Below are 18,055 nucleotides of genomic sequence, written 5' to 3' on the forward strand. Positions count from 1 at the left end.
AACTCTGTGAGCATTTGGGGAGCTGGCCATCCTGGACAAAGCAGGGAAGAGGCATCCTGTGCTGCTCCGTGCAGAGGGCTGACTCCCAGTGGTGCTGAGCCACTGTCTTCTGAGCCTCTGCTTTCATTTTTTTCTTACTGTTTAAGGATGTCAATAGATGACTTCTTGAATCTCTGAGCTGCAGACAACTCCCATTGCAGTAATCGTGCTTGCCTGTGGTTTTTACTCATCTCTCTTACGGCTTTAGCTCAAGCACTTCCTCACAGCTTCCACAAGCAAATGGAGCCCAGGCCAGGCCACAGCACCAAGCTCAGCTGGGTCCTGACTCATGGGGAGACGAACCCTGCTGTGCGGGCTGTGCAATCTCTTTCCTAAGGCATCAAGCGGCAAAGAGAGCTGGTAGATACTTGCCCTATATACAGATACTACACCCATAGCTGTCGTGACAGAAGGAGCAGAGGTGGGCGACACTGGTGGGTGCCCACCTGCAGCTGCCTTGCCTGGTGCCTCCCCACCCACAGCCAGGCCCTGCAATGGCGGCTTGGATGATCAGTCTCCCTCTCTCCACCCCTGCTCTCATGCTTTAGTATCGAGGAAATATCTAGAGGGTGCTGCTTCAGTCAGAGCTCGGCAGGGACCCCCATATTGGGCCTGTTGTTGTTTTATTTTATATATCTACTTTATTTAGGACCTTTTGTGGATTTTCATGGCATTTTATTGGCATAGAGAGAGATTTTATTGCAGCCCAGGGTGGCTCTAGTGCAGCCGGACAGAAATCGGGAGGTTTGTCCCGGATGAGACCCGGCAGAGGAGCGGCGCCCCGGCGGGCTGGGCCTCGCCGGGCGGGAACCGGCTGCCCCTGAGAAGAACGATTCCCCTCAGTGTCAGGCCGAGGCGTTGCCTCCCGCCCCGCCGGACGTACCCGGCCACATCGCAAGCAACCAGAGAACCAACCCAGCCCGCGCGCGCCGACAGCGCCCGCCTCACCCCTTCCCCCCGCCCCGTCCCGCCTTTTACCACGACCCGGCACCGCCTCGGTAAAGGCGGGGAAATGGTGTGGCGCGATTTTCAGAGCGGGTCCATCCGCCGAGTGCCATGAGGAACCGTGCGGAGGTGGACGCTACGCTGCAGACGGCCAAACTGAACCCGGCGGAACTGTTACCGGTCGTGCATTGCCTCAGCTTCGGTCCGCAGGTCGGTGCCGGCGAGTGCTGTCTGCTGCAGTTAGAGCCGGGCCTCTGCGCCGAGCTGGAGGCAGGACGCAGGTAAGGACGGCAGCCCGAGATAGGCTGAGGGACCGGAGCAGGTCCGCCCTGCGGCGAGACGCTGGAGTTTTCGACCGTTACAGCGGCGATGGAGGGAGATGAGGAAAGGCAGTTCCACCCAGGTCTGCCCTCTGTCAGGCCTGTGCTGTCGCATCTTTAGTGTTAAGTAGCTGACACGGATCTTAAACGTGGCTTTTGCCGGACTTCTATTCTTCTAATACGGTTTGCATGAAAATGTTACTGTCCCTTAAACCTGGCCCAGTTACTTCGGAAACTGAAAACTAGTAACACTTATAAGAAGATTGTTTTTTAAAAAATTTTTTGGTTTTTGTGTATGGAAAAATTGCTTCTGAGGAGACTTGTGGCAAAAAGTGTGACGAGTTTCTTGTCAGGCATATGAGTATAAGCGCCTAAAAATTTGGGTTTAGGAAAGGAGATTAGGTCCTTAAAAGGATCCCACTGACTTTGGGATTTTCCTATTGGAACTCTTGAGGTCAGGCAGACGGCAGGGTGCCTACAAGTCAGACAAACAGGACAGCGAACGATGTGCAGTATTATCACAGGTGTTTGGTAGGATGGTTATGTGACATCTAACTCTGGACCAAGAACAGATTCTAGATAAGTTTTTGATACTGTTTTAAAACTTATTACTTTGCTGCAATGCCAGGGACATAATAAAAATGTTTAAAATTATACATTAGAATTCCCTCTAAAGAAACTAGTCCTCAGAGATGTATGTTATTAAGCCTGTCCATACTCAGTGCAAAATTGATAAAGTGGCAGTGGTAGAGGCCTGAGGCATGCTGAGGACCATTTGAGGAACAGCTGAGCTTTGTTCACACAGGCAAGATTTTGGAAGCAAGATGAGCATTAATCTGAGTGCTTAATTTAGTGGAGCTGGGAAGGAACTGAATGTCCCTGTGTTGTGGTCCTAATTCGGTATTATCATGTCCTCACTAAAAATCTCTATTTAATCAAGTATGTGAGTTGAAGGGGGTGTGGTTGCATTGATTCTTTGTACTGAAATGCTCTAGAAGATGGTTTTCTCTCCAGCTTGGAATTACTTGCAAGAAAATGTGTCTATTTTTGAGAGGGAATTATCTGAAGGACGTTGTACAATAGACACAACTTCTGGTTGCTTTCTTGTTTCACAATGTGCTAGTTTCAGTCTTCATTACAACTAGAATTGTTCTTTAATCTCATTTCTAAGATTAGTGACCTAGTTCAGGCTTTAAGCATCACCTAATGAGTGTTTTAGGGGGTTTTGTGTGAAAAGGCAGGTGAGGTGACTGTGATCTGCATAAAAATACTTGTCCTTCAGAGTGGGAAAACGCAAAAAGGTGAGGAAAAAACAGTATTAAGATACTTTAGATTAATTGACAATTACATCTTTATATTTTGGTATACTGTGACTGCTGCTACCAAATAGGACTGCGATTTGTAACTTCTTTACCAATGTAAAAAAAATCAGACAAGTTTAATAGGTGTTCATCCTGAAACAGAGGTAAAAATTTATTTTTTGTGCTATTTTTTTTTTTCCAGCCTAGTAATCCGTGGTGAAAAGGATGAACAAGCAGTGTTGTGCAGCAAAGATAAAACTTACGACATGAAAATAGCAGATACCTCAAATATGCTGCTATTTATTCCTGGTTGCAAAACGCCAGAACAGCTGAATACAGATCAAGCATCTTGCAATATTATTCATTCACAGGTATGTCTTTCTGGGTTTTTGGTTTTTTGCTTTAATTCTCTACTTTCTTATTCTCTCTCATTTCTATCTCTAATAATCTTATCCAAGATGCATATGTGAAACCCGTCTGGGATTCAGTTGCCTAAACATAGGCTTCTAATGCCATTTTAGATGCCTTGTGGTATTGGTCTAGCTACAAGCTACTGCTGCAGAAGGACCTGAGTCTCCTGTAGGTTCTTTGTATACTGACCAGCCCCAGGAAGATGGCTTTATAAACACACGTTCTACACAGGAGGCATGCTATACCTTAGCATGTCCAAAATGGCTCTAGGGCCCTTCTTTAGGCAGCTGCACTTTATCCATAATGTATGATAATTATAGTTTCTAAGAAGTAAAAACTTTGGTTAATTTTCAGTGGGTAGTAATTACTTGTGGTAGGTATTAAGAGCTTTCAAAGAAAATCTAATTTTTCAGTGTTAGCAACTATTTTTAAAATACGCTGTTTGAAAATTGATTCTTAGGAGTGCTTTCCCGAAAAGGCAGATTATACCATGTCATGCCTGAATGTTACTTTTTAAACACAGAAATATATTCAAAGGTGACTCACTTTCAACTTGCATCTGGAAAGCTTAGTTGGAGTGAATGATTTTAGAGTTCTCAGTTTAAAGAATTCATTGTTCTCTGCTCTTCTGAAGCACAGTTAACGAAATTCTACTAAAGATAGTTAGGCAAATATTACTACTAGGTCATTACTTGCTGTGATGAATGTAATGACATCATTGAAGAGTGATCCTGCTTGTCCATAGATGAACATAATAATCAAAACAACACCATTTCTTCTGTGAAGTCAGCAGTTCAGCTAACAGGAGAAGTTAATTCAAACTAAAGTAGATTAATAAGAAAGTAATATTCTTCCATATTCTTTTTTTGCTACATTTAATGATCTCACTAGTCCTCTGAAGTCACACATGTCAACATAATATAAATGTGATGTGTGAGCCAGCACCGGCAGGATGCAGGAACAACTACAAAACCACAGATGAAATCCAAAGACTAAATTTATTTTCGTTACCTCTCCAACCGGGGGATCCTCAAAGCAGCACCCAGGCGGAGGCACACAAGCGGGGACGCAGGTACTGCGGCGCTTGGGCAATCCTCCTGGGGATCTCCTCCAGGTGGAGGGGAGCAGGCTGCAGCATGACAGTCAGGTAGCTGTGGCACACCGCCTCGGCCAGGGCCACTACGTTGGCAACGTGCATCAGGCAGACCCTGGACTCGGCTGTCTGCTCAACGCAAATCTGCAGGAGCCTGTCGCACAGCAGGCTTTGCCGCAGCTGGAAGGCCTGGCTGGCGTTCAAGCTGTCACCTGGACAGCAGGAGAGGCACTCCTACAGCTGGGCGAGCAGCTCGCACATCCGCTCCCAGCTGTCCATCTGGGCGGCGAAATCAGTTCCTTTGAGGTGTTTCATAGGTGACACCAGGATGGTGACTCAGGCGGGGCTCTGCCGTTAACTGCCATGGGCTGCAAGGGGACAGCCTGCCTCACTGCGGTCTTCACATGGGCTGCAGGGGAATCTCTATTCCGGTGCCTGGAGCAGGTCCTCCTGCTCCTTCTCCACTGACCTTGGTGTCTGCAGAGTTGTTCCTCTCACATATTCTCACTCTGCTTTTCTGACTGCTGCCATGCAGTTTTTTTCCCCCTTCTTAAATACGTTATCCCAGAGCTGCTACCACCATCACTGATGGCAGGTCCATCTTGGAGCTGACTGGCATTGGCTCCGTCGGACATAGGGGAAGCCTCTATCGACTTCTCACAGAAGCCACCCCTGCAACCCCCCCCACTACCAAAACCTTGCCATGCAAACCCAATACATGTGATTTATTTTTAGACTTCTATTTCTAAGAGCTTTCTTAATGTTTTCAGAAACAGTACATGATTTATTGACACTGCAAATTGTGAAGTGTAGCAAAGGATACTATGTTTATTCAGTATTTTGGGGCTTCACTGCCCTTCTGCAGTCTTGGTGCTGCTCTTTGTACCACTTGTGAGGCTAATACGGCCAAAGCATCTGCCATTTTACTCACCTCACAAAGACCAGCTCCAGTTACGGGTTTTGGATTATAAATTAGAATTATTTATTTTCTTTTCTGTGCAGAGTACCTTCTTGTTCATTACTAAATTGCTCAGAAAAGAACTAACACTTAGGTAAATGCTATTTGACATGGAGGGAAAAAGTAAGTTTATCAGGAAATTAGTATTTACCTGAACTTTGTGCCAAGCCAGCTATGGAATAGATTAAAAACTAAGAGCTTTCTTTGTATTAGAATTTGGTTAGGACTTATTCTACATATAGGTGGTTTTCTTATAGTTGTTTTAAATGGAATATTATTTTAAAGTTTTAGTGGATGACCTAAAAAAAAAAAGTAGTCTGGTTAAGCATTTAGGGTATTTTAAAGTACTATCTGGAGGCTTTTTTACAAGGGTGTAGTGGTTGGGTCAGGAGTCATGAACCTGGAGCCTGTTCTGCCTCTGCCACTCGGTACCCACTTCTGTCAGTTTGATAAATAACAGAAGCAATCCTGAAAGGCTCCCGATACTCTGTACTTGTCAATGAATCTTCTAGGAAGTCCAAGCTGTACCCCATTAAATGCTTCAGGATTACTCTGAAGGTAAAGTTTTATCAGATTAGTGTTGTTGAATCAATTACACCTGAGTATCCTGTTGCATGCTTTAAATTTGTGTGTTGAATCCGAGTAAGGAACAGAGATGTCTTGTTAGTTGTTTGCAAGCATAGCTTACTGTCTTGTTAATGTCTGTTTTACTTGAGCTTAGTGATATGATGATTCATTAAGTTGTAAAAAGACTGTGAAGTACATCCCAAGCATGGGAAGAAGTGGGGAAGATGGAAATAGGATAATACAGAAAGGATTCTATGGCAGTAATATAACTTAGTATTAAGAGGAAAAGAAATGTTGATGAGGATTGTGCAGGAATATATCCCATGATGATATTCTGTCATTTGCATGTTGGGATGAGTTGTTCCCTTTGTCATTGAACATATTTTTATCAACCAACAGTGTTTTTTTATTCTTCATTGCCTGAGATAGATTTTTAATAGAAAATATTACAATGATTATTTCACCTTTAAGGCAATTACCCTATTAATAAATTCTTGTTCTTAGTGACTAGATTAACACTTTTTGCTGGTTGGCAAGCTACTTGGAATCCAAATGGTAGATTAAAATACTTTAAGAGTCGCTGTTTTTTCTTGTAGATTGCGGGCTTCTCCAATAACTACTGGGAATTAAGGAGATGTCGACCTAAACTGAAGAAACTGAGGAAGCTTTTAAAGGAAGACCCATATGAAGGGCCAGATAGTCGGAAAGATCAGACTTTGACATTGTCAAAGGTAAATCAGCTACATAAGTTACTTTCTTGTAATTGGTGATGGGCAAATTAAAGTGAAAATACATTCTTAACTAGAAAAATGCCTTTCCTCCCATGTTTCACAGTGCTGCTTGTAGTTAATTTTTTAAGCCTACTATTCTAAAGAAGTTGGTAACTATTAGCACTTCCACTGAGTAGCCAGCTAAGCAATGTTTTTTTAGTAAAAAGAGGAAAAGGAAGGACACCGAAAGAGACTGGGGATTTCCTTTTTATATGGGAAGTTTCTTGAAGACAGTCTTCAGGTCTTTTTTGAGATTCCTTGAGAGTTATATGACTACTAAGGTATAATGCAGCCTCTCCCTCTTCTTTAGGGCTGTCATGTATGACATATGTATGAGCTAAGTATGAGGTCAGAGGACACCCAGGTGCAAGTCACTTGCTAATCAGTAATTTATGATGACAAGGTGAAGCAGGGAGTTGCAGAGAATAAGACTGATGCTACAAGAAGGGAAAACACAAATAAAATCCTGTCCTGCTATCCTTTTATGTTTCCAGGAAATCCAATTCGGGATCTAAGTAGTAACAGAGAGACCTGGACTGTGTAGCATACAATCTCGGATAAAAGGCTGATAAAAATCCTGGGGTTTTGTTAGTTTGGTTGGTTTTCCTTCTGACTTTAAAAAACAGAAATGGTCGCTCCAAAGTATTTAATGCCGAGGCTTGATTGAAGCTGATCCTCACAAACCATCTGTGTGTGTTTGGATGTGCAAACATAGCTGTCACTTTTCTCTCTTGGAGAGAAATGCTGCCTCTCTCCTTCTGGATGATTCATGGACTAATTTCTGATAAGTTTCAGAAATTGCCTTTTCCCACCTACACTGCTGTAGGCATAGAAGGACACACAGCAAAATAAGGGATGGCAGAGAGAAAAGGCCTTAAATTGTCCAGAAATTATAAACAATGACAAAGGCTAGCAACACAAAAAAATGTCATATGCAATAATATTTATTGATAATATTCCACAAATATTATAAAAACATGTCAATATCTCCCCAAATATTAATATCTAGTTTGAGGACTGATCTTCTTGGTTTGTTTTGAAGGAGAATGTATTTCCTATATCAGCTTACTGGAGAACAACTAGACATATCTTTTTCTTATGGCACTAATTCTCACTGGAATCCCAAACAATATGTGTGTAGTAAAGATTTCCACTCTGTTGTTTGCTTACACTTAATATTTATTGAGTTCTGGCAACTAATAAGCCACTTTTAAGCTGTTTGAAAGCAAGTTACTCTCTTTTAGTGGTTTACTGTAAGCTTCTCCCGGTTTTCAGTACTGTATCATACCCAGAGAACCACAGCAAAAGAGCCATAAGGAACTGTAGCACTACAAGGAAATACTGTAAGGAAGCCTGTTACATAGTGATGTAATTTAGCAAACTACAGGAAAACTTATAAATGAGCTAATACACAGGTTGCTGAGGATGCACCAAATTAAAATAATGGATTTTACAGTGAAATGGCAAGGCATACTCAAATGATTGCACACGTCTGAGTTAAGGATAAGAAATACATTAAACACATTATCTGGAAATTGCTGGTGTGGACAAGATGCAAGTCAACCCATTCCATTTCACGTTTGCAAGGGTCATGCAGCTCATAAAAACATCACAGCTGAGAGCAGTGATTTCTTTAAAAAAGCTGTTGGAGTGCTAGCTAGGCCTCTGAAGGAACAAATGCCAAGGACTCCTGTGCAGGGTTGTAATTGCATGGCAGTATCTAACTCACAAACACACTTACATGTTGACCAGGGAATACATTTGCTCTAAACTGCTAGCAGTGGTTTTTAAAGTTCTGTGTAATATGGTCATCCCTTGCTGAAATACTGATGTGAGTTCAATGCTGCTTACCCTGTTGGTGTTTCAATATACTGTCTAATAGGAATGGCATAGCAGGAAGAGGAAAACTTTCTGTATTTATTAAGTGCTTTTTTAACATGTGGATGTCCAAACTTAGTTTTGTTTTTTTCCGTTTGTGTTCCACTAGTCTAATAGATCTCAAGTGCTTAATCCAATTTTTTCTAGTATGCTATAATCAACAAAACTTTAATATTAGAGTTGATTGAGTAGATTGAGTTGCCTTTTTAGGCTGTAAGGCAAATAAAGGAATTGATGAAGCCCTGTTTCCTATGGATTGAAGTCTGGTGTCCTTCTCTTTACTTCACTCCTCATGATACCTTCTCTTCCTCCTGCATCTCCTAAATCTTTACCACAGTATCCACAGCACCCTCCCATCTCAACCAAGTAACTGATCTGCAAGGACCTGTATGTACTGTGGCTGGGTCTGTGCTACATGTCTGCTAATTGGTTAGCAGACACCAAAACTCAACACATAACTGTTGAGGTCATGCTGGAGGAGGCGTTCGCTCAGTGGAGGTCCTAAGTTGGAGTTCGGACTTACCCAAAACTGATAAGTGATTTTTGATTTGCCTTTTCTTTGAATCTCATAGATTAAAATATCTGAAAAGACAGAACACATTCACTTTTCATTCCTGCTGTGATACTTTACTAATGATGCCTACTTGTGCTAGTTTGACACCCTAGGAATACAGGTATATTACTTATGCATGGCACAAAGGCTTCCCTGTAGTGAGACTGGCTTTTGTATCGAATAATTCTTTGAAAAAATGTTGTAAGTTACAGGACAAGTTTTGGAGAGTGTGGTAAACCTTAGAAAATTCACAGTCTGCAGAAAAAAATCAATTTTCGAAGTCTGTCGTTCATTATATCTTAAAATGCATTATCGTGCTTGCTGAAGACAAAGGAGGAGTAAGGATAACCTGTTTTATTTCCTCCTTTTTTTCCCTTGTTGCAGTATACAACGCAAGATTTGTTAAATCTGATTCAAGCAAGTGAAGAAGAAATACTGCGCCAATTGCAGGTTATAGATGCCTGCAAAATTGAAGGTATTTGTCTCTAAAGAATATTGTTGCCTATGAGGAAACAACCCTGTTTTTTTTTCCCAAAATATCTGCGTCATCTTTTTCTAAGGCCCTTTCCACATCGTCTTTCAAGGTGCAAGTTACTTCACAGTAATAAGATCCCCTTCCATGTATCCTATATCCTTTTCTGCTGTGAAGCTGGTCAAAAAGATAAAACTGAGCAGGCATCGACCAGTCTGGATCTTTCCAGGGTAATTCTTTCTTTGCGTCTACTGCTGGCATCAGAGTATCGCACCCATAGCATGAATATTTTTTAGCTGGTTGCCCTCTTCATGGATGAGTGGGTACCACTTTCTGCAGTTCTAGAGGCAAAAATAGCTGATCTTCACATAACCCCAGCCCTTTTATAGTCCTTTCTTCCTCCCAGACTGGGTTTATCTCAGAAGCCTTCCTTCTATGTGAGGCAAAGCTGGAGAAAGTGCCTCACGTTGGGACAGGTCCTACGCATCCTGTACTTGGCCATGCCCAAACTCTCACCTGGATGCCAGGTGACAGCACTCCTACAGTCTTAACTGGGCAGAACTGAGCTCTGGACGTTATCAGATCCAAACCCCTGCTTTAGAACAGGGTCAACTTGGAGCTGGCTGCTCAGGGCCTTGGCTGGTCAAGTTCTGAGCATTTCCAAGGATGGAGGTTGCACAGTTCCAATGTTTGACTGTCACAAGGAGAAAAAAAATCTTCTAATACCCAGTGGGGATTATGCAACGCAACTTGTGCTTATTGCCTCCTGTCCCATCACTGAGCTTCTGCCCATGACTTCTGCTCCATCTACTCTATACTGTCCCATTAGGTAAGTGAGGACAGTCTCACAGGTGACTTTGCTTGTCACTTACAGCTGCACAGCACTGTTGTATCAGATCTGTGCTTTCTCACATCTAGATTTCTGTGAACTTGGCTGGACCTGAACTGCCACTTTGCAGGGCCAGTGCAGCCGGTTCTGTTCATGCAGTTCTGTGTCTGAATTAATAGTAATTAAAAAGTAATACTAGTTTTTCCAGATCTGGTTCATCTTGGGATGGGATTTGTACTGTCTTTGTATCTGTGGTAGTTAATCTACATAAACAGTTATGAATAATTGAGATGATTTAATTTCTTTCTCCTTTATGTTTGCTTTTACTATTCTGTTCTTTTTCTCAGTTTTAGTTCTGAAAAGGGCAGAATCCTGCCACTGTACTTTGTAAAGGTGTGACCTAAATGTCCAGACTCCTGTAATGTATCTTCAGGGGAATAGAATTAAGCTGTTAATATTTTCCTTCTAATACTGTTTTGTGGGGTTTTATTTGGCAGGGTACTGGAGAATTCTAGAATTTGACTATGAGATTAAACTCTTGAATCACGTGACTCAGCTAATAGACTCAGAGTCCTGGTCTTTAAGTAAGGTTCCTTTACGTACCTGCCTTGAGGAACTTGGATCCCTAGAGCCCACGTAAGCAATTCTTTTTAGTTCTTAAAATTGTCTATAATCATTATTAACTATTACTAATTGCAGTTATTGTTAAATGTTTATTAGAATTACAGCCTTATATATCTAGAATCTAGTTACCATGGTGTTAATGACATATTTTCTTTGGCTCTAAAATACACAAGGGCAGTAGTAGTTTAGAAAGACAGGTTATTAAGCTGATTTTAGTGTCCACTGGTAATATTTCCATTGGTTTGTAATGGTAATGCTAGTATTTTCCATTTCCAATAGTAGAAACTATTGGTTGTGTAGGGATGGGGTCAGAAAGGCCAAAGCATGGCAGGACCTGAACTTGGCAAGGTATGCAAAGAATAATAAGAAGGGCTTTTACAGGTATGTCAGCCAGAAAAGGATGGTTAAAGAAAGTGTACCTGCCTTGATGCAGAAGACTTGAAAACTGGTAACAACAGATGAGGAGAAGGATGAGGTACTCAATGACTTCTTTGCCTCAGTCTTCACTGGCAGCGTCTCTTCCCACACCTCTCAAAGGGATGGACTGCAAGATGGGGACTGGAAGAGCAAAGTCCTTGTAAGAGAAGATTGGGTTCGAGACCACCTGAGGAACCTGAACAAGCACAAGTCTATGGGACCTGATAAGATGCATCGCAGAGTCCTGAGGGAATTGGCTAATGTAGTTGCCAAGCCACTCTCCATGATATTTAAAAAGTGATGGCAGTCAGGTGAAGTCTTTGGAGACTGGAAAAAGGGAAACATTGCACACATTTTTAAAAAGGGTAGCAAGGAGGACCCTGGGAACTACCGACATGTCAGCCTCACCTCTGTGCCTGGGAAGATCATGGAACAGATCCTCCCAGAAGCTCTGCTAAGGCGCATGGAGGACAGGGAGGTGATTTGAGACAGCCAGCATGACTTCACCAAGGGCAAGTCGTGCCTGACCAACCTAGTGGCCTTCTAGGATGGAGTTACCACATCAGAGGACAAGGGAAGAGCTACTGATGTCCATCTGGACTTCTGTAAGGCCTTTGACACGGTCCGCCACAACATCCTTCTCTCTAAATTGGAGAGAGATGGATTTGATGGGTGGACTGTTGGGTGGATGAGGAATTGGTTGGGTGGTCGCATCCAGAGGGTAGTGGTCAACGGCTCAATGTCCAGATGGAGATGGATGATGAGTGGTGTCCCTCAGGGGTCTGTACTGGGACCAGTACTGTGCAGCATCTTCATCAATGACACAGACAGTGGGACTGAGTGCACTCTCAGCAAGTTTGCAGGCTACACCAAGCTGGGGAGTGTGGTTGACACACCTGACGACAGGATGCCATCCAGAGGGACCTGGACAAGCTTGAGGAATGGCCCCGTGTGGAACTCATGAGGTTCAACAAGGCCAAGTGCAGGGTCCTGCACCTGGGTCAAGGCAACCCCTTGTATCAGTACAGGCTGGGGAATGAAGAGATTGAGAGCAGCCCTGCCAAGAAGAGCTTGGGGGTCCTGGTGGATGAAAAGCTGGACATGAGCCGTCAGTATGCGCTCAGTCCACAAGGCCAACCGTCTCCTGGGCTGCATCCAAAGCAGCGTGGCCAGCAGGTTGAGGGAGGTGATTCTGCCCCTCTACTGCTCTCTGGTGAGACACCACCTGAAGTCCTAGGTCCAGCTCTGGAGCCCTCAGCACAGGAAAGACATGGACCTGTTGGAGTGGGTCCAGAGGAGGCCACAAAAATGATCAGAGGCATGGAGCACCTCTGCTCTGAGGACAGGCTGAGAGAGTTGGGCTTGTTCAGCCTGGAGAAGAGAAGGCTCCGGGGAGACCTTACTGCAGCCTTACAGTACTTAGAGGGGGCTTCCAAGAAAGATGGGGACAGATGTTTTAGCAGGTCCTGTAGAGATAGAACAAGGGGTAATGGTTTTAAACTAAAAGAGGGTAGATTTCAACTAGACCTAAGGAAGAAATTTTTCACACTGATGGTGCTGAAACAGTGGCACATGTTGCCCAGAGAGGTGTTAGATGCCCCATCCCTGGAAACATTCAAGGTCAGGCTGGACGGGGCTCTGAGCAACCTGATCTAGTTGAAGATGTCCCTGCTTACTGCAGGGGGGTTGGACTAGATGGCCTTTAAAGGTTCCTTCCAACCCAAACTATTCTATGATTCTATGAAAGATCACAGCTGAATTTTAAGTGATGGAAGCAGCATGTACTTATGCTGCAAATTGCTGACTACGTTGAAATACTTGTTCTGAAAGTAGCCAAAAATGTTTATTTTACTGCTTGCGTAATGTCTGAGATGGTTGTATGTTTTCTGGTATAATAATGAATTCAGATCTTCAAAGTTGAGTTTATTGTACTGCCATTTGGAGTCATGAAATAATTTAAGATTACCGTTCAAACAAAGTCTTAAGTTGACAGTATGTAGCATTTTCCATGTATTTGGCTTTTGGCTCAAAAATAAATCTTCTTTTAGTGTTAGTTTCTGCAGTTAGTTTGTAATTTTATGCCAGAGATCTAGAAAAAGGCCTGCTATTCAGTAAGTGATAATAACTGCCAAATTTGAGACTTGTGTTTCAATTTGGAAAGAAGTGACATTGCAAGAGTCTCTTTTCCTTATTCTCTGTATGCCTTTTAGTCTTTGCTAGTTAGAACTAGAAAGAGGAAGAGACTTTTGGGGATGACATGCTGAATTAACTCCCATGTGTCTTTTTTTTGTCCTGTTTTGTTCTCTTTTAACTTACTTCTGAGTTTTTATTGATTTGTTCATTTCAGCCATGAAGACTTATCCCATCCTCCCTTTTTGATTTTTGCTTTACCTTTTCCTTCATCATCTTGGTTTCTGTAATGTCCTAATGAACAGTTTTAAACCTTGATTTCTGATTTTTTTTTTTTTTCAGAGAGATGATCGAACATATTCTTTTAAGCTATGGAAGGAAATACGCTGATGATGGTAAGTCTGGGAAAGCATGCATATTTTAATTTTGCATAAAGGACATAGTTATTCGTGAGTAAAAGCAGATTTTGTGAGAGTGGCCCAAACAAATGAATTTGCTACAATGCCAGTAAAAGGGAGCAAACAGTGAGCTAAAAATCAGTAAAATTGTTAGAAAAAGTTTAATAGGAAAAGGACTGTTAAACTGTACAAGCCACTAGGGAAAAATTAGGAACCATCAGAGGTACCTGAAGTGATTTATTAGGTGTCTACAAGCTATAATTTTATGACTGAAGAGAGATCACTAGTAAAATTTAGATGGAATTTCTCTTTAGATACCCTAGGATGTCTCAGATGTTTGAGCAATTAATTGTGCTGTTGTGAATAGTCAATGGCATGTAGATCTCCCTGAATTCAGCTTGCCTGAAGTAGACATCTGCCTTTGGTCCCTTGAACTACACCACAGGATCCACTGATTTTGTTAATTAAACCTTTGTTGCCCATCTCACATACAGACATAATATTTCACTGCCTTAATCTCAATCTGAATTCTTCCCCACAGTTGCTTTCCAGAGAATCATGGAATCTTTGGGTTGGAAGGGACCTTTTAAGGTCAAAATCATCTCACCTTTGGCTGAAGTAGAAGTTGCACTCAACCTTAAGGGACACAGGAAAGTAGTTGGAGTGACAGAGATTGTCTTCTTGGTGTATTTAGGGAAGGTTGCACAAGGAACAAGTTTGAATTGCAGACAGTCCAGATGACTAAAAAAGTGGAAGGAAGTGTTTATGCCTGATGTAGTTCAGAGAATTTTAGCTAAGTCAGTGTGAAAGAAAATAAATTCTCATTATTCCCTTCATCATCTCATATTCTAAGGATGATTAAGGAAGTGAAAGTTTTGTTTAATTGTTCAACTGCAGACAGGAAACACTTTAATACAAGCCATTCAGAAAATCAGAATGAAAGCTGTAGGAGAAACAGTGTTACAGTGAAAGGGGAAAAGATGGAAGGCAAATACATTTATTGATATGAAGAAATACTGTAGCTCTGATAGTGCTGCACACACACATAATATTCTGCATAATTTGTTCTTGAGAATGAGAAGATATCATCATTTATCTAAAGTAATACCAGCTCAGGTTATTCCCTGAGGAAAAGGAAAAAACAGGATACTTGGGTTGTAGAAGGCTGTAGAACTGGATGGAAATACAAGGCTGTTCTCTGTTCTTTTATCAAAAAGCAAGAACCCAAGATATATTGGTTTTTGTTTCCCAGCAGGGGACATTTACTTTGAAATGCGTGAAGATAAAATATGCAGAGCTATAGCACAAATGCTTTTGCAAAATGCAGTTAAATTCAATCTATCAGAATTTCAAGAAGTCTGGCAACAAAGTGTCCCTGAAGGGATGACAACAAGGCTCGATCAGCTTAAGGTAAAAACATAAAGAAGTATGGATTCTTTCATGACTAGGCTGCTGACTTGTGTCATGTAGATTTTATTGATTAATGGGTATTGATTGTGTTACTTCTGTCAACTTTTGAGTTAAAGTACTTCTTATAACATCCCCTATGAGCATCAGTAGTCTGGAATCATGACAATTCAGGTTTCTCTAAGCCTGGCACGTTTCACTGTTTGAAGAGAAGTTACAGCTGTACAGTTAATACATGTAAATGTAACTAGAACAGGAGCTGAAGCTATTGTCAAGCAGACTGTAGTGACAGCCAGCAGAGTAGCAAGCACTGTGAAAATCCTTCTGCTCAAAGGAGGCAGAGAGATTTCCCTCTCCCTTCTTGTCATAAAGGAAACGATAAATACTGCCTGTAAAACAGCATCTTTATGATACTTTTTCACTTTGCCTCTAGTAGTGCAGTTTTGGAAGGCTTTGAAGGTGCAAAGGGCAACTTGAATGGATTATTGCCAAAAAGAAGCAATTTTAATTATTTTGTCATTACTTAACACTTTCTCTCTGATGCTGATCTACAGGGCTTGGCTCTTGTGGATAAAAGCTCAAGACCAGAGACCATCTTTCTGCTAAAAGTAGAAGACTTACCTGAAGACAATCAGGAAAGATTCAACAGCTTATTCAGCATACGGGAAAAGTGGACAGAAGTGGATATTACCCCTTATATAGAGTAAGGTTATATTTATTTTTATTAAAATATAATTAGTGTTATATTCTTCCCTTTTTGCATAACTGACTTCTTAATAGTTATGATTTCCTCAAATACTATACTTTCCATCTTAAATGACTACAAATTCTATATTAATAGAATCCCCACCACTGGGAACTGTAGCTATATCCATTGGATTTAAACTTGTATAAAGAGCTGATACTACTGAATTTAAACAGGTGATAACTGGCGTCTTGATTGAGGCAGACTTAACTCAGTGAGGCAGACATAAACCTCCTGACAGTTGTAATCAGGTTCCATATTTAGAACTCAAGAACTATAGAGCAATAGTGCTTCCTGTACTGCGTCCTTTGCTCTCTTGGTGGTTAACACTTATGCTACGGTGCTATCTGGAAGGCCCAGCCAGGATACCTGTGAGCAGATACAGATGGTAACCCAGGAGTAACGGCATCAAACTTTTAGGAGTGGTTCTAAATGTAGCATAATTAAGTAGTTCAAAGGTAACTGGTTTGCTAGATTGAAAACCCTTTAGAGACTCACAGAACCACAGAACAGTTGGAAGGGACCTTTAAAGGCCATCTAGTCCAATGCCCCTGCAGTGAGCAGGGACATCTTCAACTCTATAAGGTTCCTCAGAGCCCCATCCAACCTGACCTTGAATGTTTCCAGGGATGGGGCATCTACCACCTCTCCGGGCAACCTGTGCCAGGGTTTCACCACCATCATTGTGAAAAATTTCTTCCTTAGGTCTAGTCTAAATCTACCCTCCTTTAGTTTAAAACTGTTACCCCTTATTCTATGATTCTATGATGTGGTTTACTGTAAGCTTCTCATGGTTTTCAGTACTGTATCTTACCCAGAGAACCACAGCAAAAGAGCCATAAGGAACTACAGCAGTATAAGGCAGTACTGTAGGAAGCCTGTTGCAGGCTGTTGAACAGTAATAATAAAAACCAACCAACCCCCCCAAAAAACAAAATCCTCGTTTCTGTAGTAAATAACGTAGTTTTGCCTGTTGCTTAAATGTCAAGCCAAGTTCTAAACTTTAGGTAATTTAAAGCATTATGTGACAGTTACTGTAGTATTTTTTTTTCCCAATACCCTAATCCAGTTTATTGCTATATTTACAAGTATTTCACAGATTCATTTTGTAAGAGAATATGTCTAATGCCAATGTCACCTGCTTTATTTCCTCTATAGAGACTTATGTGCTGAGAAGCAGACAGTTGGTGCTCTTCTGACAAAATATGCTCGCTCCTCAATGCAGAATGGTGTTAAAGTCTATAATTCTAGAAGACCCATCTCATAACAAGTATTGTTTTAAGAACTGAGAACACTGAATGGAGTAACAGTGAATGTTGCTTCTTCCTGTGTTCTAGGGAGAGGAGTTGTCAACCAATATTATACAGTGTTCTTAAGTTTAAGCAGCTAAGCTGCTTGAATGAGTTTTTTTTCTGCTCAGCTAAGTAGAACGTGAGGGTGCATGCTTCTTCTAAGAAACTGTCGTGTCAGCAGCCCCTGCCCACCCTCCTTTGCCCATCTTCTTCCTTTCAGTCTGTAGTTATGGCAGGAGGCAAGCTACTTCTTGAATACACTTCAGCTGTCTATCCGTAAACTGAAGTCTGCCATTAAAAATTAAATCCTCCTTGATAAGAATTGAATCAACTGAATTGATTTCAACAGAAAAATGGAATGCTTAGTCTTTTGCCCATTAGTGAGCATTCTTAAAGATTAAGATTGCATTGCGGTGTTGACATTTTGAATACTGCAGACCTTGACATGCTCATGAACAAATTATTCCTGACTGAGACTACACTAGTCTTGGTTTTGCAAGGTGGTTCTTTTTATGGTCATGTCTGTGAATAGTGTTGGCACAAGCTCTTGTCACTTTAACACTCGGCAGAATTGCCTTTTAAATATTACCGAAAAACCAAATTGCAACCAAGTGTGAAGATATGACAGAATAGTTGGACATTGTGTTGTGAACTTCCTCTAAACTGCCATTAGAATGTAGCTGATGTAAAATTAACGCTTTACAGAAGATTACCTTTGCTTTTTAAAGAGAACTTATAAAACTTTGTAATTAATTTTTTTTTTTCCAAATTTTGTTATGGCAAATAACTGCCCATAGAAACTGTGCCTTGAAAACTTAGGGTGGGATACCATTCTGTGTAGAGCAATGAAACAGTTATTTTTTATGATATTGCCATAAAGCGGAGTGTCTGAAATTGAAATTTTGT

General features: G+C 41.5%; 1 protein-coding gene across 1 annotated transcript; it reads left to right on the plus strand.

Moving 5' to 3' along the window:
- Nucleotides 1-591: 591 nt before the first annotated feature.
- Nucleotides 592-17,124, plus strand: DSCC1 (DNA replication and sister chromatid cohesion 1; the record flags this gene model as incomplete). The annotated part of the gene is made up of 9 exons (XM_081996880.1): nt 592-1,265; nt 2,808-2,976; nt 6,231-6,365; nt 9,220-9,310; nt 10,634-10,772; nt 13,650-13,702; nt 14,961-15,115; nt 15,667-15,815; nt 17,016-17,124. Exons 1-9 carry the CDS (start codon nt 1,096-1,098, stop codon nt 17,122-17,124), a joined length of 1,170 nt encoding a protein of 389 aa, XP_081853006.1. The 5' UTR covers nt 592-1,095.
- Between the last annotated feature and the right edge of the window lie 931 nt (nt 17,125-18,055).

Source organism: Phaethon aethereus, assembly GCF_964289735.1.
Source record: "Phaethon aethereus genome assembly, chromosome: 2".
Classification (NCBI taxonomy): Eukaryota; Metazoa; Chordata; class Aves; order Phaethontiformes; family Phaethontidae; genus Phaethon; species Phaethon aethereus.